The sequence below is a fragment of the Podarcis vaucheri genome (assembly GCF_965113315.1).
Source record: "Podarcis vaucheri genome assembly, chromosome: 2".
Classification (NCBI taxonomy): Eukaryota; Metazoa; Chordata; class Lepidosauria; order Squamata; family Lacertidae; genus Podarcis; species Podarcis vaucheri.
The window spans coordinates 53,833,514-53,859,173 of NC_138760.1; the positions used below are offsets into that span (position 1 = coordinate 53,833,514).

At 40.0% G+C, this 25,660-nt stretch overlaps 2 protein-coding genes across 8 annotated transcripts in view; one reads left to right on the forward strand and one right to left on the reverse strand.

Moving 5' to 3' along the window:
- LOC309526807 (uncharacterized protein C5orf58) overlaps nucleotides 1–25,660 on the forward strand; it is a 140,202-nt gene that overhangs the window by 10,727 nt on the left and 103,815 nt on the right. The gene's annotated exons all lie outside the window — the stretch shown is intronic.
- The window catches only part of LCP2 (lymphocyte cytosolic protein 2), a 36,813-nt gene that overhangs the window by 5,852 nt on the left and 5,301 nt on the right, over nucleotides 1–25,660 (reverse strand). The window contains exons 4-14 of the mRNA XM_082214319.1: nucleotides 13,764–13,829; nucleotides 11,780–11,814; nucleotides 9,678–9,715; nucleotides 7,626–7,818; nucleotides 7,157–7,260; nucleotides 6,558–6,627; nucleotides 5,860–5,988; nucleotides 4,876–4,883; nucleotides 4,754–4,773; nucleotides 4,553–4,648; nucleotides 2,487–2,517 (exon numbers count right to left, since the gene is read on the reverse strand). Of these exons, the coding sequence (XP_082070445.1) occupies nucleotides 2,487–2,517; nucleotides 4,553–4,648; nucleotides 4,754–4,773; nucleotides 4,876–4,883; nucleotides 5,860–5,988; nucleotides 6,558–6,627; nucleotides 7,157–7,260; nucleotides 7,626–7,818; nucleotides 9,678–9,715; nucleotides 11,780–11,814; nucleotides 13,764–13,829 (790 nt within the window). The remainder of the gene's footprint in view (nucleotides 1–2,486; nucleotides 2,518–4,552; nucleotides 4,649–4,753; nucleotides 4,774–4,875; nucleotides 4,884–5,859; nucleotides 5,989–6,557; nucleotides 6,628–7,156; nucleotides 7,261–7,625; nucleotides 7,819–9,677; nucleotides 9,716–11,779; nucleotides 11,815–13,763; nucleotides 13,830–25,660) is intronic.

A 25,660-nucleotide genomic window follows, 5' to 3' on the forward strand; every position in this document is an offset into this window, starting at 1 on the left:
ATAAGAACTGCTAAAAAATGAATCATTCAAAACTATTAAATCCTGATAGAATTAATGCTACATTAAAGCGCTTGCACAAATTTAGTATAGTAAGTTTCTGCACAAGAAACCTCTGTCAGTGGCAGAGGAACCCTCTCCGGCACCCTGGGTGGCGTAGCCTGTATGGACTGTGCATGTGTGGCATCCTGCATGAGCGCACTCTGTATGGAATGCTGCACATGTGCAGTCTATATGGGCTGCCGCTCGCAAGCAGCATCCCGTATGGACGCCGTGCAAGTGGCAGCCCATACGGACTGCGCATGTGCGGCGACCGTACGGGATGCTGCACATGCACAGTCTGTACGGGATGCCACTTGCGCACGGCGGCCATATGGTCTGCCACTTGCACGGCGTCCGTACAGGCTGCCATGCGAGCGGCATCCCATATGGACGTTGCGTGAACGGCACCCATACAGACTCCGTGTGCCCTCGGCCACTCTAGAGCTGAGGGGAGGCAGGGGCCATCTTGTCACCCCTCCCAAAGTGGCACCCAGGGTGGCCTGCCCCCTGTGCCCCCCCTTCCTATGCCCCTGACCTCTGTGAATATACAGTGAGAACCACAGCATCCAGGAAGATTTCTGAATTGATGATAAAATCTGCCCATTTTTGTTAAGTTCCATATCCATTCTGGTATATTACTAACACTGGTAAAACTGCAGATTTGCTGTCAAATTACTTATTTGGTGAAATTTGGTATTAATAACATACACTGAAATGCTAGTGGCTGGTAGCCACTTAAAAATGCCCAAAATTCCTGAGATGACCTTGCTTGGTTCACCCAGTCCTGACGGTGATCAGATTTCACAGTTCTAAGAGAGGAGCTCCCCATGTTCCTTGTTCAATATTTTAGCAGACTGAAGCAGATACTTGTGGTCAATATTGATAGGTGTAACTGCATGCAAGGTATTCAGCATTCAGGGCTTTATAGATCAAAATAAGTTGTTGTCATTTAGTTGTGTCCGACTCTTCGTGACCCCATGGACCAGAGCACGCCAGGCACTCCTGTCTTCCACTGCCTCCCGCAGTTTGGTCAGACTCTTGTTTGTAGCTTCGAGAACACTGTCCAACCATCTCATCCTCTGTCGTCCCCTTCTCCTAGTGCCCTCAATCTTTCCCAGCATTAGAGTCTTTTCCAGGGAGTCTTCTCTTCTCATAAGGTGGCCAAAGTATTGGAGCCTCAGCTTCACGATCTGTCCTTCCAGTGAGCACTCAGGGCTGATTTCCTTAAGAATGGATAGATTTGATCTTCTTGCAGTCCATGAGACTCCCAAGAGTCTCCTCCAGCACCATAATTCAAAAGCATCAATTCTTTGGCGATCAGCCTTCTTTAAGGGCCAGCTCTCAAAATAAGTACATGGAAATAAAAAACCACTAGGAGGCAGACAACTATATATTCTATTAACTGAAATTTCCAAGCAGCTTTTAAAGGCAAACTTATGTAGGCTACTCTTGAAGTTAAAGACAAGTATAACAGTGAAGGCTGAATCTGATAAGTTAAGGATTAGTTTTACAAAATTTTTCTGGAGTACAGTTGCTGAAAGAAAATAATCTTGGCTACCATTATATTTTAGGATTCCACGCATGAAGATGGGTCCAGTAGTATTCCAATGTGGCAATCCTGAAAGTAGTTTAATTTGAGTTCCAGTGAAATCTTCATTCAGATTTCCTTAAAAATTTGCCACCTTTTTGGGAAGCCTTTTACTTAGCTCCTTAGTGGTCATCCCTAACTGGAAGAAGGCCTAAGCAAGCTGAACTGCATGCTCAAATAAATATCAACAATAATGATAATAATAGGAATAATTAAGAAATACATTACATACTGCCATCTTCCATCTGAAAGAAGAAGAAAAGCTAGCATTAGGGTTGGCACTTAATTAAAGATATATTAGCTATATTCAAAGCAGCACTAAGCAGTGCTTGCCTGATGGAAAAATCTTCCCTCTCTTCCCCTTGTGTGCTGTTCTGGGGGTTCTCCTGACCCCTCCCCCCTGAGCAGATGTGGAGAGGGTGGGGGAGAATGAGGGGGAAGTCCTGTTTTGCTAGTGGGAATCATTGTGTTGGCTTCTGCCAGTGCAACAATTTAGTTGAATATGGCCCTAATAAGTCAGCATATGTCATATGAACTAAGTAGGTTTAAAGGCAAAAAAGTATTATTTCTTCTTTTAGATAATGGACATGTGGCACAGCAGGTATCATCTTAGGATAGTTATTTTCTCTAGTTTCATTTTCTCTAGCCTTCATTCGGGAAAACAGCTTGTTTTATTAGAAGGTATGTGATATAGTTCTTAAAGTTAGGCAGATGTGAGCCTACCTAATCTGTTCCTGGAACAGGGAAAGTTTTCAGATCAAGGAACAGTGAGATTTAAACATTTGGCTCCCCCCAAAATGAGATTCAATTGTAACAAATTAAATATAGTTTCTACACTTTCTCAAAAATGCATACTTACTTCTGTCTTCCTTTCAGCTATCTGATTGTTCCTATAGGAAAGAAAGATAAAAATAATTGTATGTATCATGAGAATAGCTGGTACACTCAATATTTAAGAAAAAACATTGCTTGCAATTTACTGCCTAGTTATTTTGCTAGTCAACCTCCATCAAGGAGGCTAGAATTTAAAATTTTAGTTTCTAGGTGAAAATGCGTTTGTTATAAGCAAGGAACACCCATCTTGGGCACTGAGCATAAAAGCGACTTGCTGGATCAGAAGTCCCATCTAGGCTATCATCCTATTCTCACAGTGGCCAGGTGCCTATGGGAAGCTTGCAAACAGGACTCAAGTGCAACTTTCCACTTGTAATTCCAGCAACAGGTATTCAGAGACATACTGCCCCCAGCAGTAATAGCTTAGCCCTCCATTAATTTATCTGAACGTTTTAAAGTCATCCAATTTGGTGGCCATCACTATATCTTGTGGGAGAGAATTCCAGAGTGTAGCTGTGTGCTGAGTGAGGAAGTATTTTCATCAGCCCTGAATATTCCAACATTTAGCCTCATTGGATGGCCTTATATTCTAGTATTACGAGAAAGGGGAAAAAACCCTCTATCCACATTGTCTGTACCATGTATAATGTACACCTTTATCATGTCTCCTGTTACTTGCCTTCTCCCCCTAAACTGAAAACCCCCACATATTGCAACCTTTCTTCATAGGGGAGTTGTTCCAGCTCCTTAATCTTTTCTAAAGCTTTTCCATCTCGACAATGCCCTTCATGAGTTGAGATGACCAGAACTATACACAATGTTCCAAGTGGGGATGCACCACAGATTGGTATAAAGACATTATGATCTTGGCATTTTTATTTACCATTCCTTGCCTAATAATCCCTAGTATAAAGGTAAAGGGACCCCTGACCATTAGGTCCAGTCATGACCGACTCTGGGGTTGTGGTGCTCATCTCGCTTTATTGGCTGAGGGAGCCGGCGTACAGCTTCCGGGTCATGTGGCCAGCGTGACTAAGCTGCTTCTGGTGAACCAGAGCAGCACACGGAAATGCCGTTTACCTTCTCGCTGGAGTGGTACCTATTTATCTACTTGCACCTTGACGTGCTTTCGAACTGCTAGGTTGGCAGGAGCTGGGACCGAGCAACGGGAGCTCACCCTGTCACAGGGATTCGAACTGCCGACCTTCTGATCGGCAAGTCCTAGGCTCTGTGGTTTAACCCACAGCGCCACCCGTGTCCCTAATCCCTAGTATAGAATTTGCCTTTTTCAAAGCTATTGCACCCTGTGTCGACATCTTCTTCAAGCTATCCACTACAACCCCAAGGTCTTGTTCTAGATCATTTGCTGCTGGTTCCCCCCCCCATTAGTGCATATATGACATTACAATTTTATGCCCAAATGTGTATCAGTTTACACTTGCTTACATTAAATTGTGCTTCTCATTTTAATGCCCCTACACTTGGTCTGGAAAGTTCCTTTTGGAGCTCCTCATAATCCCTTTTTATTTTAACCATTCTGACCAATTTGATCAGCTAATCTGACTATCTTACTGCTTACCCCCTAACTTTAAACTATTAATGAACAAGTTAAAAAGCACAGGACCCAATACTGAACTTTGGAGGACACCCACTTCCTACATCTTTCCACTGGGAGAACTTCCTGTTAATTCCTATTCTTTTCTTGTTTCTTAACCAATTCCTGGTCCATAAGAGGGCTGTCGTCTTATCCTATGTAACACATTAATCTTGCACATTTTCCTCCAGTTTAACTTTTTAAAGATGACTCTCTGCTAAATCATTACTCTTTGCTTGAACATTCAGTTACAAATGTATTTCATTCCAATTACAAAATGAACCCACCCACCTACCACTGCAAAATATGTTATTATATGGCAGAAAAAAGCCTGAGTATTCATCTTCTGACAAGTGGACCAAAGGCATGCTAGATATTAGAGCTATGCAACCAATATATTAGTAGGAAGGTCAGGAAATAACAAATCACTATATTACATATTTTGTATGCTTACACTAAGGTTTTTTTTTATAAAAAAAGTGTAAATGTAGGTTTACTTTATAGGTGGTGGCATCCTTCTAGAGGCAGCATTGTTTCTGTCATAGCTATCAGCTGATGGTACTGGAGGCTTCTTTATCTTTTCTAACTCTTTTCTAAAATAAAAGAGAAAAACAGCAAAGAATAGGGTTGATTACTTTTGTCTGTCATGCTAAGCAGTTAATTGTGATAATTTGTGTCACAGAAACTAAAATATTTACCTCAGCTGAGGTGTCAAAGGCTATAAGGAAGGAATAAAGGAAGGTCAAATTAAATGAAAGGGTAAAATATATATTTAAAATGGATTAAAATGTAATACAGTAGAAGTGAAGACATTTCTTACCATTTTGCCTGAAAAGACGAAATAAAAAGAAAAAAAAGTTAGTTAAAGTAGCTAGCTGTGATCGGTGACCACTGTCATGATCAAGTTTAATTGTGTGACTTTAGGACTGTCACAATTTGACTCTAGTATGTTTGTTAACCTACTGCATAGAATACAAAAATAGGTGGTATTTTCTCTTCTCTCTCTCATAAATCTAAGACATCCCATATGGTATCTCTGAAAATGAATGTGTTCATGTGATTATTTCCTTTTCACAAAGCAAGTATGTCACTGACAACTGAGCTGTAAATCTCTCTTTACTTTGGCATGTCTGAGGATAGGAATATACAGTGCGTCAACCCTATTTACTTCCTTTTACCAGCTTTTAAATGTTGTGATAACCTCTAGAGAGGCAATAAGGTAAAACATTTCATACTTGTATTACTGAAGCTAAACTGAATTAATTTATAAGCATGCAACTTACTAAGGAAAGTTTGCAGTATTTGAAATGCTAAAAGACTGTGACTCTTGAGAGCCTGTCTTATTGCTCAAGTCTATTCACCACTACACCTTATTAATAGTTGCTACTTCTGTTACTTTAACTGATATTTCAGATTGCCTTTTTCTGATAGCCTCCCCATTTATGTTACAGGTAGGTAGCTGTGTTGGTCTGCTGTAGTCGAAACAAAATAAAAAAATTCCTTCCAGTAGCACCTTAGAGACCAACTAAGTTTGTTATTGGTATGAGATTCCATGTGCATGAACACTTCTTCAGATACACTGAAACAGAAGCCACCAGACCCTTATATATAGTGAGAGGGTGGGGAGGGGTTTTACTCAGAAAGGTGGTGGGAATGGGTGATTGGCTGATAGGTGTGGTAACAACCACACCCGTTCACACCACCCTTCTGAGTAGAACCCCTCCCCACCCTCTCACTATATATAAGGATCTGGTGGCTTCTGGAAGGATTTTTTTTATTTTGTTTCCCCATTTATGGTCAGCTCATTTTAGTGCTTTGTACAATGTCTGGCAGTTTATAGCTATGAACCAAAGCCTACCTGATCGTAGGATGTCTCTGTCAAATGGAGGCCCAGATTTTTCCAGTGAGGGCTTTTTGCTTCGATCTATGGGAGCTGGTGACAGTGAGAAACAAAAAATATTTTGTTAAACTTGGTGCTAATACTTTATTTTAGACTTTTTAAACCCCTCTACATTCAGAGAATACTCAAGCAGTTTACAGTTATCTGGTACAAAACATAACATAACATGTGTTTCCTGTGTGGCAGGGGGTTGGACTCGATGGCCCTTGTGGTCTCTTCCAACTCTGATTCTATAACACAGATCATAAAATAGTATTAAAAATTTTAAAAAAGAAGAATTAAGAATGGCAGAAATAAAGTTGACTAATCTGGAAAAAAAATTAAAGCTTTCAACACTGAAAACATAAGAATGTTGGGGCTTGCTTCACTTCTAAGTGAAGTGAATTCCTGACAGCTGTCTGGATATGAATTTCAGCACAGTATTTCAGTAATTCTTATAAAGTAATATTCCTTTTTAGAGTTAAAATAAAAAATTGTTCAACAATTAGTTGCAAGTTGTGGGAAAAGCTGGAAGGACAGATGTAAAAATAATGCTTTATGTTTAAAGCAATGTAAATATACTAAAGGATGCAGTTTTAAAAAGGTTAAATAAAAGTGCTTACGTGTAAACGGTTTGATGCTTTTTTCTCTGATATTCTCATTATTGCTTGAAGGAGAAAGGAAATGTGGCTGCTAAGGTAATAGATTTAGTAAATACTGTGTCTAGCAGAATGGTAATTACAAACTTGATTTTAATCTATTGAGATTATTTGAAGGTATTTCATAGCTGCCAACCAGTGCTCAAAATAACCAAGTATCACAGATCTGTATCACAGACTTTCTGTTTTACTTCCTCCACACACACCCTCCAATGTCTGGATCTATTTCCAGTTAAACTAGGGTTGTGAATCTACACAATTTTGAAACATGCCTGAATTTTTTGTTTTTGTTTTGCTAGTCCAGCGCTGATTGACGTGTGCAGTGTAATCTGGCCATACTATATAGGTAACTACAACAAAATAATGCAAACAACAGGTGACATTTTTAGAAATAGGGCTGGTGAATTATTCTGGTAAGGTATTAAAAAGGCTTTTCCAAAGCTGATACACAGTTGTGTAGCAGTTCCTCACTGATTGACTGTGGTTTGTTATGCACTTAATCTCCAGGAAAAAAATAAATACAAAATGAAACAGTACATTCTTTTTGCACCAATAGAACCTACCCCAGGGCTTCTGCCTCCACTTGGTGGTACAGGGGAAGATTCAGGCCTTTTTGGTGGAATGGGAGGCTGAGTAGATATTTTAGACCTTTCTGCCGGATGTCGATCTGAAGAAAGGAATAACATTAACAAAATAACAGAATATATGAGGGGTGGGAATCCTTCTTTCTTGATCTCATTAAAAAGACACATCTTTATATACTTTGAGATGTCATTTGAGAGAACTAAATTAATCCATTCAGGAAACAGAGCACATTTTCAAGCTTGTAGTTGGTTTACCCAGAAGGGGGCACAAAAATGTTATGAAAGCTCAAGTAAAATGAAGTTTTAAAATGAATTATTTTAAAATTTCCAATAAGAGTTGGTATTTAGAAAACAAAAAATGTTTTCTGTGTCTCCTTCCCAAAACTAGACAATACTCTCTAATGCATTTCATAAATGAAAAGTGTGAAAGAACATTTAACATGGTTACCTATGTATTCTGAGGCAGCTGGTATTAAAGTGGGAGGAAATAAGGTGTTTCGGTGTGTGTCATCATCATTTGATGGAGGAGGTTCATAATCTGCTTCATCTTCAGCACCATCTTGATCATTGGGTGTTTCATAGTCCACACCATCTTCATGCTCCGGGTCATCTGGGCTTTCATAATCATCATCACTTTCATCCTGTCAAAACAGAAGCATCAGGCTGTCAAAAATATCTTATTGTAGCAAGTTTGTACTGTTACATCCCTGTGCTTTCCATTGCTGAATGAAAGTGAATTCTAGAGTTCATGAGAAATTGTAACAAAGCCTTATTCATTTAAATTGGGGAAGAATGATACATAAAAAACTCACAGGTTTGAATAAATGGGAATTGTTTACAAGTGACTGTGTTATGATGGTGCTACAGCAGAGAATACTAGTGTCTTCTTGGAGACATCCTACTTTTGTGTACAGCAGGAATAGCCAACCTGGGGCCCTTCAGATGTGGACTACAACTCCCATCATCCCTGACCATTGGCCACACTGGCTGGTGCTGATGGGAATTTCACTCCATAACATCTAGATGGCACCATGTTGGCTACACCTGCTGTATAACATTACATTAGAACAGTGTTAGTGTTGCGGAGGAAGGAAAAATACATTTTGTTCAATTTAGTATACTAGCAATCTACTGAATCAAGAAACGTGATACACTGCCTGTGAGGCTGGCAAGAAGGCTTAAGCTGGAGGGTGGGCACATCACTTGGATACACAGCAGAGAGGCTGAAGGCCAGCTGTTTTTGCAGAAGGAAAACCTAATCACTTCCATCAGCAACAATACTGCATCTGATACTGCAGGACTGTAACTATCTGGGAGCTCTATACACCAGCCACCAGCAGATTGTTTATTGGGTACCACTTTAGCCTGTATATTAGAAGACATTTTAGTAGAGTTGTAGTACAAGTGTCTGCAGAGAGCTAGGGAACGGGTCTCAACCCAGAGCTCCCAGCAGCCACACTGATGCTCTTGTTCCTATGTGAATCTGGTATACTCAGCTTGGGGATTTATAGTGCTATTTAGGCTACAATGCTAGCCTGCCTGAGCATCCAGTTAGCCTGCACATCCAGTCAGTCTGAGTATCCAGTCTCAGAAGACCAGGCCGTATAAAGTTAAGGCCCAAAAGTTTGATCAACCTGAGCAACTTGTTTCTGGTATGAAAACTTTGGGCTGTATTCAACTACGTCTTACTGTGAAGAGACCTATTATAATTAATATATTCATTAATCTCAATGGGTCTACTCTGTGCAACACTTTGTTGAATAATACCCTTTGCCTAGCCCCTACTTTTTTAATGGATGCTGCCTTGAAACACATACTCTTCTTGACTTTGACCCCTCTGATTACAATTTTAGACCCTCCATTCACATTCAAGGAAATATGAGTAAATGCCCCTGCAGACCTTCCCTGTCATGGACTGAGCACACAGAGCAATGCACACAGGGACACTGGGGTAGTGGGTGGGGCTTGCGTATGAACACAGAGTGTTCACATGAACATGCCCTCTTGTGCCTTCATATACTCAGATGCAACATCAGGGTATCAGAGAAGAAGAGAAGAGAACAGAACCCTCATAGGTGAACTCCTATGGCACTTGTCTTTTGAGCTCTAGGATTCAGTTATATCTGCCTCAAGCATTTAATTGTGCAAATCGGATAAGATTTCTCAGACTGGACCTCCAGTGAAACACTGGTAACCAGTTAATTGGAAATATATAATTTTCATATGTGCCCCCTTCAAACATTTCCTTGAACCTGTAGAATAGGCAAGCAGCTGGCTTTCTGAACAGTCCCAGAGAATGAGATAATCAAGGATGTTTACTCCATCTATATTAAAAAGTTGAAGAAATCTTATTTTTTATTTTGTCAAGTTTCAATAGCAGCTTCAGCCCCCAAACAACCTATATTGGAAGCCTCTAAAGAGGGACATATGAGTGCAGTGATATTTGCCATGTCATTCTTTTAAGCTGAATACATTTGTAGTGTTGATAAAAAATACTTACAAAGGAAGACCAACCATCACCTTCATCCTGTCTATATTCTATGGAAAGGCAACAAAAATCACACAGCAGCTATAAATCTCCAAGTTCATGATGGTTTTACAATTAACAATTAAATAACTACAAGAATAGTTGTGGCAGACATTAATGAAACAGCCAAGGCTGATTCACACATGCATACATATTACCTGGTCAGTCACCTCAGTTGAGAAACATTGTATAAAGTGATATACAATGGGTATTGTTTGATGATGTTCATTTCACACATATTGCCATATGAATAGGAAAATAAGGACAGTTCCAGATGCACAACTCAGCAAATTTTAGATAACCAACACATGTGTGATTAATATATAATGATCTCTATCAAATAAAACATGAAATATTAGGTCAAGAATTACTTTCATGTGCACATGATCCAATTTACACTAGGGAATTTAATAAAGTATTCAATTCTGCAGCTCTGGCACCAATCATCAATTGGCACATATGTTAAGATAAAACCTTAACAGTAAATTCTAGCGTCATAAAAATCACATTAAAATCTGACCGTATGCTCTGTAAAAGGATTGTTTTGGCTATATGAGATTTCAAAAGAAGCACTTTCGCTGTATGGCCCAGGCCCAGAGCTGAGGTACATACCTTGGCTTAATAAGCTGTGGTATGCATGATCCTTGTTCCTTTGTGCTCTATCCTCATGCTGCCCTTTCCTTTCTCTATAGTCACCAGGATAAAAACAAGTTAGGATCTTAAACTAGTATCAAGTTTCTGGCTTCTTGCTCCTGGTAACCATACCACATAACAGGAAACAACAAAGACTTCCTCTTTTGAGAGAAGGGGGAAAAGCCAGCATGAGGATGAAGTACAGAGGCAAAGGGGGCCCATGCAGATATTGCCTTATTAAGTGAAAAATGTAACTCCACACTAGGCTTCTTGAGCAGCTTTACAACTGCATGAGTGTACAATTGCTTCTTTGAAAATATATAAGAATTAGCATAAGGAGAATTAGAAATTCTGTGTACATTACTATGGATCAGTTTTTCTTCTGCTGCATTTTGTTTATAAACACTAGCATGTTATATATTTCCCCACTGAATAAGAAAAGGTTTGATCCATTTAAAACTTGCATTTAGGCTCCCCTGAAATAAATGTGAAAAGTTAGACATGACTTAAGTCCCATTGATTTTAATAGGAACTAAATGCAATTAACGGGATGCGGGTGGCGCTGTGGGTAAAAGCCTCAGCGCCTAGGGCTTGCCGATCGAAAGGTCGGCGGTTCGAATCCCCGCGGCGGGGTGCGCTCCCGTTGTTCGGTCCCAGCGCCTGCCAACCTAGCAGTTCGAAAGCACCCTCGGGTGCAAGTAGATAAATAGGGACCGCTTACTAGCGGGAAGGTAAACGGCGTTTCCGTGTGCGGCTCTGGCTCGCCAGAGCAGCGATGTCACGCTGGCCACGTGACCCGGAAGTGTCTCCGGACAGCTCTGGCCCCCGGCCTCTTGAGTGAGATGGGCGCACAACCCTAGAGTCTGTCAAGACTGGCCCGTATGGGCAGGGGTGCCTTTACCTTTACCTTTAAATGCAATTAACTTAGGGAGCAATCAAAACCAATGATTTGTTGGGATGAGAGGGGTTTGGAAAAGGTGGATTTCTGGCTGAGCCTGGGCTCAGCTGGGGCTATGTTTGCTAAAGTCTGCCGTCCTGGCTCAACTGTACATACACTGTGTGAGTCTTCTATTCTGGCTCAGCAGCTTTTGCTGAATGGAAAACCAACACAGTGTATATCCAAACTTTTATTCCAAACTCCATTCAGGTCATGTAACCTAGCAACCCAGTGGAAATTAAGTGGCAAAAAGGGTGGTGCAAGTCAAACTCAATTTTAAACATTTAGTTTCTCCTCCGCTAGTCTTGGACTGCTTCTAAAAAAAGTCTGCACCAGCACAGTCTACCATGGTGCAAATTACAATGTCTTCCTGTAGTTTGGATTGCTCTGCTAGTCTGGATCCAATCCATAGACAGAGAACACTACAGAACAAAACTGAATTTGAAGAGGGTGGCTTCTAAATATCTGGAAAGTGGACACAGATATAAATTGGCAGTGTATTTACCTGGATTTTCAGGTACCTTCTGTGTTTGTGACCTGCTGCAATTTTGGGAGGAAAATGAGAAAGTAAATAGTTCATATTTCAATTATAAATTGAATATATTTGAGGTGAGCATTATAATACCTAGCCATCATGTATCCAAATAAATGTGCATTTTAACCAACATCATTTAGGCAAAACGTGCCAAAATACAGTGCCTAAAATGATAACATGTAAAATCCTGGCAAAGTGCAAAAGATCCATAACATAACACCTGGAAGAATAAGGTTGTGTGGTTAAACAGATGCCATTTGCCACTGTCCTGTGAGATTCCCCAACTCTGCCCCTCTTTGCTGCCTGTAGTTTTGTGAGGCAAAAAACTTTGCAGCACACTGACATGATGTGTTTGGTATTACTTTGTTGCCAGGGAGGAAAGCAAGGAATAAATAGAGGACTGATGTTTTTAGCAACAATCAGAGGTATCCTACAGCTTCTTGTTGCTGCCTCAGCTACTTCCTTTGAGCAAATACAGTAAAATCACAAATGAGTATCTTAGAATCATAGAATCATAGAGTTGGAATAGACCACAAGGGCCATCGAGTCCAACCCCCTGCCAAGTAGGAAACACCATCAGAGCACTCCTGACATATGGTTGTCAAGCCTCGGCTTAAAGACCTCCAAAGAAGGAGACTCTACCACACTCCTTGGCAGCAAATTCCACTGTCGAACAGCTCTTACTGTCAGGAAGTTCTTCCTAATGTTTAGGTGGAATCTTCTTTCTTGAACATTAGGAAGAACTTCCTGACAGTAAGAGCTGTCTTGTTTTGCAGTTTTGAACAACAAGCTGTTTGAGGCCAGTGCTCCTCCCATGAACATTGAGGGGGAAATAAGTTTCTCTTTTTTAAAAGCTAAAACCTCAGAAGTAGCATTTTAAGGCAGGAGCAACTGACTGCCCCAGCAAACCGTTCTCAGTTTAAGTAGCCCAATGTGCTCCTCTGGGATATATACAAACCACAATAACCTCTGAAGTGGTTTACAAGGATACAATACAGAAAAAATATATATACCGTATTTAAAACAACAAAATCAGTTAAAAAGCCTGCTTCAGTTTAAAAGCCTGCAAGAGGAAGAAGAAGAAGAAGAAGGAGAAGGAGAAGGAGAAGAATAAGTCTTCCATAGACAATGGAAATTCAGTACGAAGGGTCTGACCTCAACCAGAAGGAAGTTCCAGAAAATTCAGTCTACAATGCTAAACACACAGCTCCTGGTGCGTAAGAACAGTGACTCCCCTAAAGTTGTCAGTGATCAAGCAGGGATATAAAGGATTAGGCAGTTTTCGACCCAAATTGTTAAGGGCCTTGTAATTTAATACAAGGACCTTGAACCTGGCTTGGTGGTGTATGGGCAGCTAATGCAAATTTCTGAGCATCTGATTTATATGCTGGCAACATTCTGGCAGCAGTCTAGATGCAGCTTTTTGCATCAGCTGGAGCCTCTGGATCAGGCCCAAGGGTAGCCCCATGTAGAGTTCATTCCAGTAATCAAGTCCTGCGGTTTCCGGTGCATGGCCCATCATGGCCAGACTATCCCTGTCCAAGAATGGCAGATGATGTACCAGCCACAGCAGGTAAAAGGCATTGCATGCACTAATGATCTACAAACCATTTAAACAGAAAGCATCTCAATCACACTCATTTGGGATAAATATCTGGGTTCATGTTCAGGTTAGATCGGGTCTTCTGAAATTTTGGACTTGTTTTTTCTATTCATTCATGGAGTATGGAAACCATATTTAATGTATTCAAATTAAGTTACACAATTAGTTTTTGAAGGTGTACATGGTCACCTGTTTGCTCCTCCTCCACATCTCATTTAAATATAGTGGCCTTTTTTCCTCCACCCCACGGTTAAATTTGATTATGTTCTCATTCACCAATTTCTACTCCAAGAAATTAAAAAAAAGAACTCGTTTACTGTTGTAACAAGAAATACTGAACAGTTTCCCTACCTTTTTGGAAAAAAACTTTTTCTTTCTTCATGTCGGTTTATTTCCTGACTTAACTTGCTTAGAATTCTAGAGTAAAAAAAAGTGTTATTAGAGCAAGTCAGTATGTTGGAAGGAGAATCTCACTTGTATTGTACAATTCAGCCAAAGTTAAGCATTTTCATTAACGTCAATGGGAAAAAGTTAAGCACATGCTCAGGTCTATGGTTAAAAATAATGAGAATAAAAGGTGCATTTTGTCCTAGTTTTTCTTATTTATTTTAATGTTGTAAATTCAAACTGTTGAATATAAGAATGATTTCTTTTTTAGCAGAGGAATGAAAGATAGAGACAACAAAATATATGTTTTTCTCAACTTCATGCGAACAGATTGTTAAGTGGAGCTATGACATTAGAATAATTTTAACACCCAAACAAAGCAATTAGTAAACTTAGCGCAGAGCATGGCAGTTTGGCACACTGCTACTAAAAGAGGAAAGAAAACAAATAATAAGGTAGAAACCCTATGCATTAAATACATGTTGTTTTCATAGACCAGGCATGGCCAAACTTGGCCCTCCACTCTTTTGGGACTACAGTTCCCATCATCTCTGATCACTGGTCCTGTTAGCTAGGGATGAAGGGAGTTGTAGTCCCAAAACAGCTGGAGGGCCAAGTTTGGACATGCCTTTCATAGACAAACAACACATTGTCTTCTTTCTCAAGTTATGCAAAACCATGGATTAGTGTAACATGCATGAGCAGGAATGAGCCACAGAGAGTCTCAGTCATGCTTTCATCCCATCTCTTCCTCTTGCACAGCTGGGGTCATTTGCTTTCCTTTAACCATGGTTTGTTGTGTAATTTGGCATAAAAAACTAAGATTAGATCTCTAGTTTATTTCAAACACCCAGCTTTAAACTGGTTTCTTAAGGTATTAAGAAGCTAGGTATTAATCACAATTGTGTATAAGGGTGAAACTGTGGTTAACTAAATGTAGAAGTTTCTGAAGTTCTGTCTTCAGCCATGTGGAAGGAGAGGGGAGGGTGTAATGTGCAAGTTGCAGGCTTGTTGCATTCATTCCTGCCTTTGCAAAACACACTAAACCATGGTTTTGTGTGATGTGCAAATGGGTTAGGGTTAGGGTCTAAACCACTGAGCCTCTTGGGATTGCTGATCATAAGGTTGGCAGTTCGAATCCGTGTGACAGGGTGAGCGCCCGTTGCTTTGTCCCAGCTCCTGCCAACCTAGCAGTTCGAAAGCATACCAGTGCAAGTAGATAAATAGGTACTGCTGTGGCAGGAAAGTAAATGGTGTTTCCATGCACTCTGGCACTTGTCACAGTGTTCCATTCACCACAAGTAGGTTTAGTCATACTGGACAAACACACACACAGTTGTACTCAGTACTGTGCAAGGGGTTTTTCCACATCCTTCCTCCCCACTGCAGATCCCTGTGGTTTCCCTCAAAGTCTCCTGTGAGGGTTTGAGGACCCCCATAAAGGCCTGGGGTGTGGGATCTGCAGTGGGAATTGCCAGTATTCATGTGCAGGCAGCTTGTGCAAATGGAAAGTTGTTGCCTTCACTTAATATTTGGTTATCTCTCCCCCCCCCCCGTTAATTCCTCATCATAGGTAACCACCTGTAAGCCTTGCTATGCTGTCCACAGTTTATCCTGCACTTTCCCCCCTTCTTAGAACTAAGTATCTCATATAACAGATGCTACTAGCCTTATAGTGATGTCTCTCATGTTCTCTTGTAGGAACATTTCATAGCATTCCTCATCCTAACCATTTTAATTTGCCTCCTTCTCCTTCTCCTTCCCCATGGTAGGATTTGTGCACATGTTCTCATTCACCAATTCCTACTCCAAGAAACAGCTAGAAATCATAGAAAGACAACTCAGAGCTGTTTGCGTAAAACCCCATTAATTCCTGATCTTTGTGTTCCTTCATAACTGGGAATGAGGCTTTCAACAGAGCTTCTATGAAGTGAGTCATGAGAAGTGATGTAGACATACACTTGCTGCTGTAAACAGCCAGTCTGAGGAAAATCCCTTGAATGCTTGAAGTGTTTAATGATGCTGATATTGAAGTAGTGTCAAAACATGCTACCTCCTTTTACTGAAACCGTCGATGGCTTTGTTTCCATGTTAGAATAACTTCTGCAAGCTCATGAATGCAATAACATCATTTTAATAGTGTTGTGTAATTATGATATTACCTGAAGCCCAACATAAAATCTTTTAATTTATTACATTTACCCTTCTATGAATATTATCATTCATGCAAGGAATGCACACCAGCTAAAATATTTTTTGGGATGAGACTAACAAGTAAAGAATTAGTAAGTTATAGAAGTTAGTAAGTTATAGAAATACAAGGTTAATTCATGTTGGAAGCCTCAAATTTATCTTCATTAAAAGAGTTACTGGACAAAATGTGGGTGTTGGCCTATATGGCTATTAGCTCATTGCATAAGAAGCAAGGAGAAAAGACAGGATGAAGTAGTTTTGAAGTGAACTAGAATATTTTTACTGATTACTATCAAATCTTTTTACTGATTATTACAGACACAAGTAATTAAAATGTTAAATGTTATTTTAATTGTTTTGAACTTGCAATTACATCAGTATATATGTAACATTGTTATAAACATCAGGATTTGAAACATGTTTTTTGTTTGTTATTTAAGTACTAGAATTATGAAAAATAAAGATCATGTTATAGTAATAATAATAAAACATAAGAAGAGCCTGACTACTTCATAACACCAAAGGCCTATCTAGTCTAGCATCCTGTTTCTCGCAATGGGCACCTGAATGTGCATATGAGGCCAATAAGTGGGGATGATGTACTATTGACTCTCTTTCTTCTGTACTCCAGCAACTGGTATTCAGAGACTTACTGTCTCTGATATTGCAGGTAAAATAAAGCCATTGTAACTAGAAGATGCTAATAACCTTATTGTCATTAATTTGTCTGTTCCCCTTTTAAAACCTTCTAAGTTGATGTTGGTCACTACATCTTGTGGAAGCAAATTCCTTTGTTTATTGTGCTGCGTGCAGTAAATCTTCCTTTTTTATGTATCTGTCACCCTAACCCACCTCAAATTGATCAAGGAACAAAAGTTAAACTATCTCAGATTGCTTTGTACTCCCATTGAAGACTCAGATGTACAGTTGGGCGTTTTCTTGGATTAATCCTTGATCCTAGACATCAATATCTCAGTAGTAACCAAAATTACCTTTGGTACCTGGGTCTGGTATGCCAGTGATGTTTGTTCTTGGAGATGTCAAATCTAGCCATGGTAACACCTTGTTCAGATTACTGTAACATGTTTTCTGTGGGCTTGCATTTGAAGAGTATTTGTAAACTTCAGCTGATTCATAATACTGTAACCAGACAGTTACAGCAAATATGTTAACATATATTATAGCAAATATGTTAACACTGTTAAAAACACATTTAATAGATACCGGTTCACATTTGGGCACAATCTGAATGTGATTATTATTGATATGTAGAATAATAGATGTTGGAGTGTGATGAAGAGGAAAAGCGTCACTAACTTCTTCCTTATCACCACAGCTGTAGTTGATACGCCGCACGACCGAACGAAGTTCCAAGTAGCCTTATTGTACAAGGACAATCGAGTTAGGACAGATCTGAGGAGCTGATGGACCCTTTAACGGTCCTCCTCCAGCCTCAGCAGTCCCCCCCCTCTTTTTCTTTCATCAAGTAACCGCCCAGGACGATATTTACCCTTACCTTTACCTCCCCACCCCTATTTTATGTTGTTATTTCAATGTATATTATGCTATGGCCACACGGCTAATGCAATAAATCTAATAAATTGAAATTGATGTTGGAGTTGGAAAGAAATCTGAGGGTCATCTAGTCCAACCCCCTGCAACGCAGGAATCTCAACTAAAGCATCTATGACAGATGGCCATCTAACCTCTGCTTAAAAACCTCCAAGGGAGAATCCACCACCTTCTGAGCAAGTCCATTCCACTGCTGGATGCTCTTGCAGGAGGAAAGTTCTTCCTGATGTTTAGTTGTAATCTCCTTTCTTGTAACTACACTCCTATACTCCAGAGCTGGAGAAAACAAGATTGGCCCATCTTCCATGTAACAGCCCTTTATATATTTGAAGATATCTATCATATCACCTCTCTATCTGCTCTTATCCAGGCAAAATGTTTTTTTTAAAAAATGATATTTATTAGAAGCTTAAAAATTACAAAAAATAGAAAAAAGAAAAACAATAAAAAATTTAACAGAACATACCTTACAATACATAAAAAGAAAAACATAAAAATACAACAAAACAGCAAAAAGAAACAAAAACTCTAAAACACACATCCAGTGTTCCATATCTTTACCTTTCATTTACTTGTTTCATCGGCCTCCTCACACCTCCCTTTTTTGTATTCTAGTACAATTAACTATTTCAGCAAATTCTTTCCATCTTTCTCAATTTTTGTTCTATAGTTTCTCTTAACGGTCTAACCTTAAATTGTTTCATTTTGGCCCATTATCAATCAGTTTTTACTTAATTCTTTATTACAATTCCGCTAAAACCATATACCTTCATTCCAGCATCCTTCTAACATTCATTAATTTTGCAATATTTTTGTAAATATGCTTTAAATTTTTTCCAATCTTCTTCCACCGACTCTTCTCCCTGGTCTTGGATTCTGCCAGTCATTTCCGCCAGTTCCATGTCCAGGCAAAATGTACCCAACTCCCTCAACCATTCATCAGAAGGCTTGGTTTCCAGACGCTTGATCATCTTGGTTGCCCTCCTCTACAACATTATCATGGGGGACTATGTCAAAAGACTTACTGAAATCAAGATATACTATGTCCACAGCATTCCCCTGCTCTACCAAGCTTGTAACTATCAGAAAAAGAAATGAGATTTGTCTGGCATGATTTGTTTTTGAGAAACCCATGCTGGGTCTTAGTAAACACAGCATCCTTTTCTAGTTGCTCATAGACCAACTGTTTAATTATCTGTTGGAGGACCTTTCCTGGTATTGACATCAAGCTGACAAGTCAGTAGTTATCTAGGTCTTCTTCCCTCTCCCCTCCCCCTTTGAAGATGAAGACATCATTTTCCCGCCTCAAGTCTGCAGGGACCCCACCTGTTCTCTAAGAATTCTCAAAGATAAGAGGCTCTGAGACTACATCTGCAAGCTCCTTTAGTACCCTTGGGTGCAGCTTATCAGGCCTTGCAGATTTGAATTCATTTGAAGAAGCCAGGTGTTCCCTTAACACCTCTTTTCCTATCTTGGGCTATAGCCCCCTCCTTAAGTCATTTATTCTGTTATCACCAGGATGCGCACCAGAAAGTAAAGCCCACCAAAGATTGATATTGGAATCTGCGCCTTTAGCTTGTGCATTAATAATCTAGAGTTAGAGGTGAGCAGTAATGTAGCCAAGTTTGCTGATACCAAATTGTTCAAAGTAGTTAAAACACAATCAGATTGTTAGGAGCTCCAAGCTGGCCAAATGTGCAATAAAATGGCAAAAACAATTCAATGTAAGCAAAAGAGGCACTTTTTTTTTTACAGAGTGCATAGGTAAACTATGGAATTTGCTCCCACAAGATCTAGTAGCCACCAACTTGGATGGCTTTAAAAGAGGATTAACATAATAATAATAATAATAATAATAATAATAATAATAATAATAATTTATTATTTGTACCCTGCCCATCTGGCTGGGTTTCTCCAGCTACTCTGGGCGGCTTCCAACAAAGATTAAAAATACACTAAAATGTCACACATTAAAAACTTCCCTGAATGGCTACTAATCATGATATATTTGTTCTACTTCCAGTGTTGGGGGCAGTATGTCTCAGATTGCCAGCTGCTGGGAATCACAAATGGAGAGAGCATTATTGTGCTTGGGTCCTGTTTATGGGTGTCTCACAAGGCACCTGGTTGGCCACTAGGAGAACAGGTTGCTGGACCAGATGGCCCTTGTGCCTGATCCAGCAGGACTCTTCTTATGTTATTAAAATAATACTTTTAACTATCTGCAGCCTGTACTACAGATAGCTTCTATTTATCATTATTTTTCACGGCTGAACAAAAGTTGTTTTCTGAATGAAATTTTAACATAAGCAGCTGCCTTCTACAGAGTCTGTCTAGCTCAATATTGTCTACAGTGCCTGGTTACACATCTCTGGGTTTTCAGACAGCACCCCTACTCAGTTCTATCTGGAGAGGTCTGTGACTGAAACTAGGGCCTTTTGCATGCAAAGGACATGTCCTTGCTACATGTAAAGGGCTGCTGTGAACACACCACACACCAAGCTTTTACAGGTCCTGTGTTGAATTGTGTCCCTCTGCCCCTTCCTCCCCTATCCCTAAACAGCTGGTAATGCTGCAGCAATTATTTGATCAGTGCTACATGTGCACAATCTATCCAATGTGCACCTGTAGCTCAAAGTAAAGAGTTTTAATGCATTCTTTTATGAAAAGTTACAAGGAATGGCAGTGCCTCTGCATCATTTCTTTCTTGACTATTTCAAGCACGAGGCCTGTGAATCTGCAGCTAAGGAAGGAAGTATAAAAACCACACTGCTTAGTTATAAGGGAGTGGGGGTTGCATTTGATTAAGGATAAGAGCAGGCAGCAGACTTGCAGAAAACATTACTCATACTCCTGTCTCTTGTCTCCTGTCTCCCTCCCACATGGACAGGTCAGAGTTTTTGGAACATTTTAATTTTCCTCTCATTCATAATTCCAAATTGTAGGAGGTGGCTAGCTTAATTTTGCTAAAGGTTGAAGACAAAACAAAGCTTGTATCTCGAGCAGCAGTGGGAAACCTCTGGTCTGCCAACTTAATTAGACCTGCCAGGCCTCCCTATTAGGCCTATCAGGGTGTTTTGCCTAAGCCACGTCCTTGTGTCAGTGCTTTTGTAAGCACCAACATAGCTTTGAAACAAGCTTTCCAAGCACCAACACTCACCCAATCAGCAGTGCTTATAGAGACACAATTGTGGGTTTTGTAAGTGTTGCCAATCAATGGTGCTTGTAAAGCTCTGTACCTTTACCTGTGTGGCTTTATTTTTAACCATGTAGGCAAAGGGAAATGGGTCACTTTATATCATTGTGACACCATCGTAACTTTGGGTGACTGACACCTGTCAAAGTTGGCCCATGAGATGTGGGGGAGGTAGTGATCTGGCTGGCCAGCAAGATCCAATTCCCTTTTCCTGCATTTGTTGCCCAATTTGAAATTTCATGTAATGACCCTCTAAGTCATTCTCTGTTACTTGATTTCAAAAGAGGAAACTTCTCAAGAATGAGTAGATAAAAGGAAGTTGAAAGGGGAAATCAAAAGGGTCAAATCTGTCTGGCACAGAGATGCAAGAGGGCATTGGCTTCCATTCTAAGCTATGTTTGTTTCAGGCAGTGCTGTTCACATTAAACTGTAGTTTGGCTTCTAACAAATTGTGTTATTCATCACACTGCCCACTGTGGTGGAGTGTTATTTAATTAATTATGTAACTAACTGCATTATGACTACGTTGTTCCACACCATTCACCTCAGCAAAAAGACCATTCATTTTAATGCAAAGGAAACACAATGCAAATGGAACAAAACATCAGCTGTGTATTGTTTAAGGACTGAAAACAGCAGCAGCAAACACCAATCATGCCCACTGGATTGATTTCTGTTCCAGACATGGGATGCATAAGTGAACATATCACATCAGCTCCAGCCAGCATGGGTAATGATCAGGCATTAGTATTAGTGTATGATGGTGGGATACTGAAGCCTTGCTGGTACTGGATTACAGTGGTACCTTGGGTTACAGATGCTTCAGGTTACATACGCTTCAGATTACAGACTCCGCTAACCCAGAAATAGTACCTCGGGTTAAGAACTTTGCTTCAGGATGAGAACAGAAATCGTGCTCCGGCGGCACAGCGGCAGGGGGAGGCCCCATTAGCTAAAGTGGTGCTTCAGGTTAAGAACAGTTTCAGGTTAAGAATGGAACTTCAGAACGAATTAAGTTCTTAACCCGAGGTACCACTGTATTATTATTATATATAAAAACCTTTATTTGGGATGTGAAAGTGAAATCAGGGCAGGGCATCATAAGGCTTTTGCTGGCAGTTCTGTCTTGAAGTTATGGACATTAAGAACAATAAGGCTCTCTACTTTTATGTGGAACATGCCAAATTATTCACTATGTGAGATCTTATTGAATCGATTTCTGTAGAGGCTTCTGGTCTTGGGGCATCAGAGTCCCTCTCAGTCTCTTCTTGTGGTGCACAGTTCTGGCTCCCTGCTTGTCTGCCTGCCTACCAATTATTTAGGACAGTTGGCAAATAATACAGATTTAATTGCTATCTAAAATGAACAACTAAAATGAAAAAAAGAGAACAACCTCAAATATAAATGGCAACATCGACAGCAACGGTGCCCGAGATAAGTGGGCTTTGCAATGCTTTCTGAGAGCTAGTAGAGATGGATGCTCGTTACATTGAAGGTGACAATGGAAAAAGTCCTAGACATCACATGTTATTTTCCCTCTCCATGGCACAATAGATCCATTGCAAACAAAACAGACACCTACTAGCATGAGAAAGAAGAAACACAGGATGGATGAACTTTAAAGGCTAAGTTGCTAACACCACTACCAACAAAACCCCAGAAACCACAAATAGAAAAGGGGAAAAATCAAAGCACCCACTCCATCCTGCTTCCACAAGGGTGGAAATCTGGCCAGTCTCAGGACTTGCTTGACAGAAAGCCAGCTATCAACCATATACCAAACAAGCACTGGCCAGTATGAATAAAAAAATTAACTATTGTAATTTGGCATTTACACCAAAAATGCTACCAACATCCCTTGACAAATGAAAACTCAAGCTCCTTTGCCCATTAGCTCCCAGCCAGAAGTCACTCTCTGGGCTTCAGTGATATTAAAAGGGTAGAGCTCACTGGGAAGCAAGAGTCTTAAGAGAGTCTGGGTAACAGAATTACAGATTTGGAAGGGATCTTGAAAATCAGTTCCTGCTCAGTGCAGAATCTACAGGATGCAACTACAGCAACCCTGACAAAAGGGCCACCCAGCCTCTGCTCAGATACCTCCAAGTGAACCAAGAAGCCTACTGTCTCTTGAGCTGCTTCTGTGATGGCTGTCTCAGTAACTTACTAGCCCTCAGGGAAGTAGGGAATAATAATATGGTAAATATACATGAGAAGAGTCTTAAAGCTGTGGGGAATGCTGGTTGGACTGGATTGTGTTTGGCAGAGCCCTTATCAAATTTATACAATCATATAAAATTAAGCAGCTGCTATTAACTTTATTTAAAAACCTGATATGCTTTATAATGACAAAGGTTGTGTGATTTCCGTTTGGCAGTAGCCAGAGTCAAGCGTAGGTCAGCAATAAAAAAACATGGTGTTGATGCAGTTAAGTTTTTATTCAAAGAAACCAAAGCAGCATGGGCCTAGTGGTCCCAGCAACTGCTGCCCAGTAGGTCTTGCTCAAATGAAACAGTCCTTCCCACCACTCTCTAATTCTCCTCCTCTCTGGTTGGTCACTGTGAAAACAGGATGCTGGACTAGATGGGTCATTAGCCTGATCCAGCAGGCTCTCCTTATGTTCTTAAGTATTTGTTTCCCAGTTCCTACTGGCAACATTTGCCAGACATCAGGCCACATTTGTAGAACAAACTGAGTATTCTAAGTTTCACTGAAAACTGAAGTACAGCTTCCACTAAAGAAGGTACCAGCTACAACACAACTTTCAGGCTGGAAACATTTTAGGATTTTGATTGCCTTTCTTACAATTGGCTCTGCTTGTGAAAAATCTTCCAAGCTAATGCAACTGAAGCAGATCAGGTAGCTTTCCTGAGAATAAGGGCTTGTCCACATTTTAGCATCATTTAACTGTTAATCTACTCCCCTCACTCCACATTTGAAAAAGATTAGGGTAGTCCATAGGCAAAAGCATAAAGTAAGTAAGGCAACCAGAAAATAAATGAAAATATCAAGGAAGTAGTGAGCACATAAAGCAGCAAGTGACAATTCACCCACCCACCCAAAAACTCAAAAACAAATGGTCTGTGACCATGAGTGGAGGGGTTTATAGCCTGATTTTCCACAATTTATCAGATTATCACTGCACCAGGAAAATCTAAATTTACAGGGGGGGGGGCTTGGGGATAATGTGATGTAGACTATGCAAACAAAATGGAAACACAAACAGATGCAAACCCTAAATCTACGCGTGAGGAAGCAACACAGAATCACATTGGATGAAAGGCTGGGTTGGGTGGGGAGGATATGTCTTCATTTTACATAGTAGTTCTAATACATTTATTTCATTTATTATGCATTTAAAACTTCTATATTTCGCTTTTCCCTTCCACAAAGGAGTTGCTCACAGCTTACAAATATAAAAAACAGTCATCAAATGATCAACCTAATGATCAACCTAAAAACAGCAGCAAAATACAAGAACACAACGAGCATCTCTTACAACCAATACGTTAACCAACTGAATCAAATGCATGTTTAAAAATTAACATTTTCAGTTTCTGTTGAAACTAAAATAGAGGAAGATAACCTAGCTTCTTGGCAGTCAGGGAATTCTACCAGGAAAGTTATCTTGGTGTTACCACCAGTCATGCCTCAGAATAGCTTACGCAAGAGGGCCATAACAACTGATCTTAAAGGATGGACAGATTCAGCACATATGTAATAAAGGACTCATGAGGCCAGTGTGTGGGAGAGATAGACGTAAGATTTAGGACTTCTGTGTTTGAGGAAGTCTGATATACTGAAGTATCAAGATACTTCTAAATGATTAAAGGGATTTGATGACACATTCTTTGTCCTGAAAGCAAATTCCTTGAAATACAGCAAATATGTATTCTGCAGACTACTTACATAAAGTATAAATTAAAAAATTCCTTCCAGTAGCACCTTAAAGACCAACTAAGTTAGTTCTTGGTATGAGCTTTCGTGTGCATGCACACTTCTTCATGCACACGAAAGCTCATACCAAGAACTAACTTAGTTGGTCTTTAAGGTGCTACTGGAAGGAATTTTTTTATTTTGACTATGGCAGACCAACACGGCTACCTATCTGTTACATAAAGTATGTAAGGGTGCTTCCAGATGGTTGTTTATTGTAGGATGTGTGCTCCTTATGCATACAGTTCTTTAAATTTTACAATTACCAAACCATGTAAAAGATACGAAAAATGGGATCTCACCCCTAGAGACTCAAATCTCACAGCCTCATGCTTCCAGTTGTGTGGCAACATTGGTTACAGTATACAATCATATCAGCCCAAAAATTCTATAGTTTGAGGGTGTGTGTGTGTGTGTGTGTGTGTGTGTGTCCTGCCCTCTTTCCTGCAGCTGTGTATGTATGAAATGGGTACCTGAAAAGGTATCTCTTGTTTTTATTCCGTTTGGTATTTTTATTTTATTGGTTAGCTTCTCTGTTAACACTAGTTGCCAGATTTTCTTGTACTGTACCATGAAGTCAGCATGGCATCCTCCAAAAGTTTTCAATAACTGGCTATCGTTAGTCTTGCTGCTAGCAATAACTGTCCAATGTGTTTATAATGCAGGTCCATATTATCTCCTGAATAAAGGCTGAATAATGCCAGCTTGGGTTGCTTAATAACATGCTGCCCTGGTATTGCTTTGATTTCTCTGAACACCGAAACGTGTTCACCATTGTACAGGTCTACCACACGTGTGGATGTAATTCCCCTACCCCAAAATGTACATCCCCTCCGACAGGTTTGAATGCAATTTGTTTGCAGCATCCACGTGGCACTTCTGGCATCGTTTGCACAGACCTCACAAACATTGGTCTCAGTGGGAGCTAACTGCAACTAAGTCTGGATCCAGACCAGTGTCTTTAATA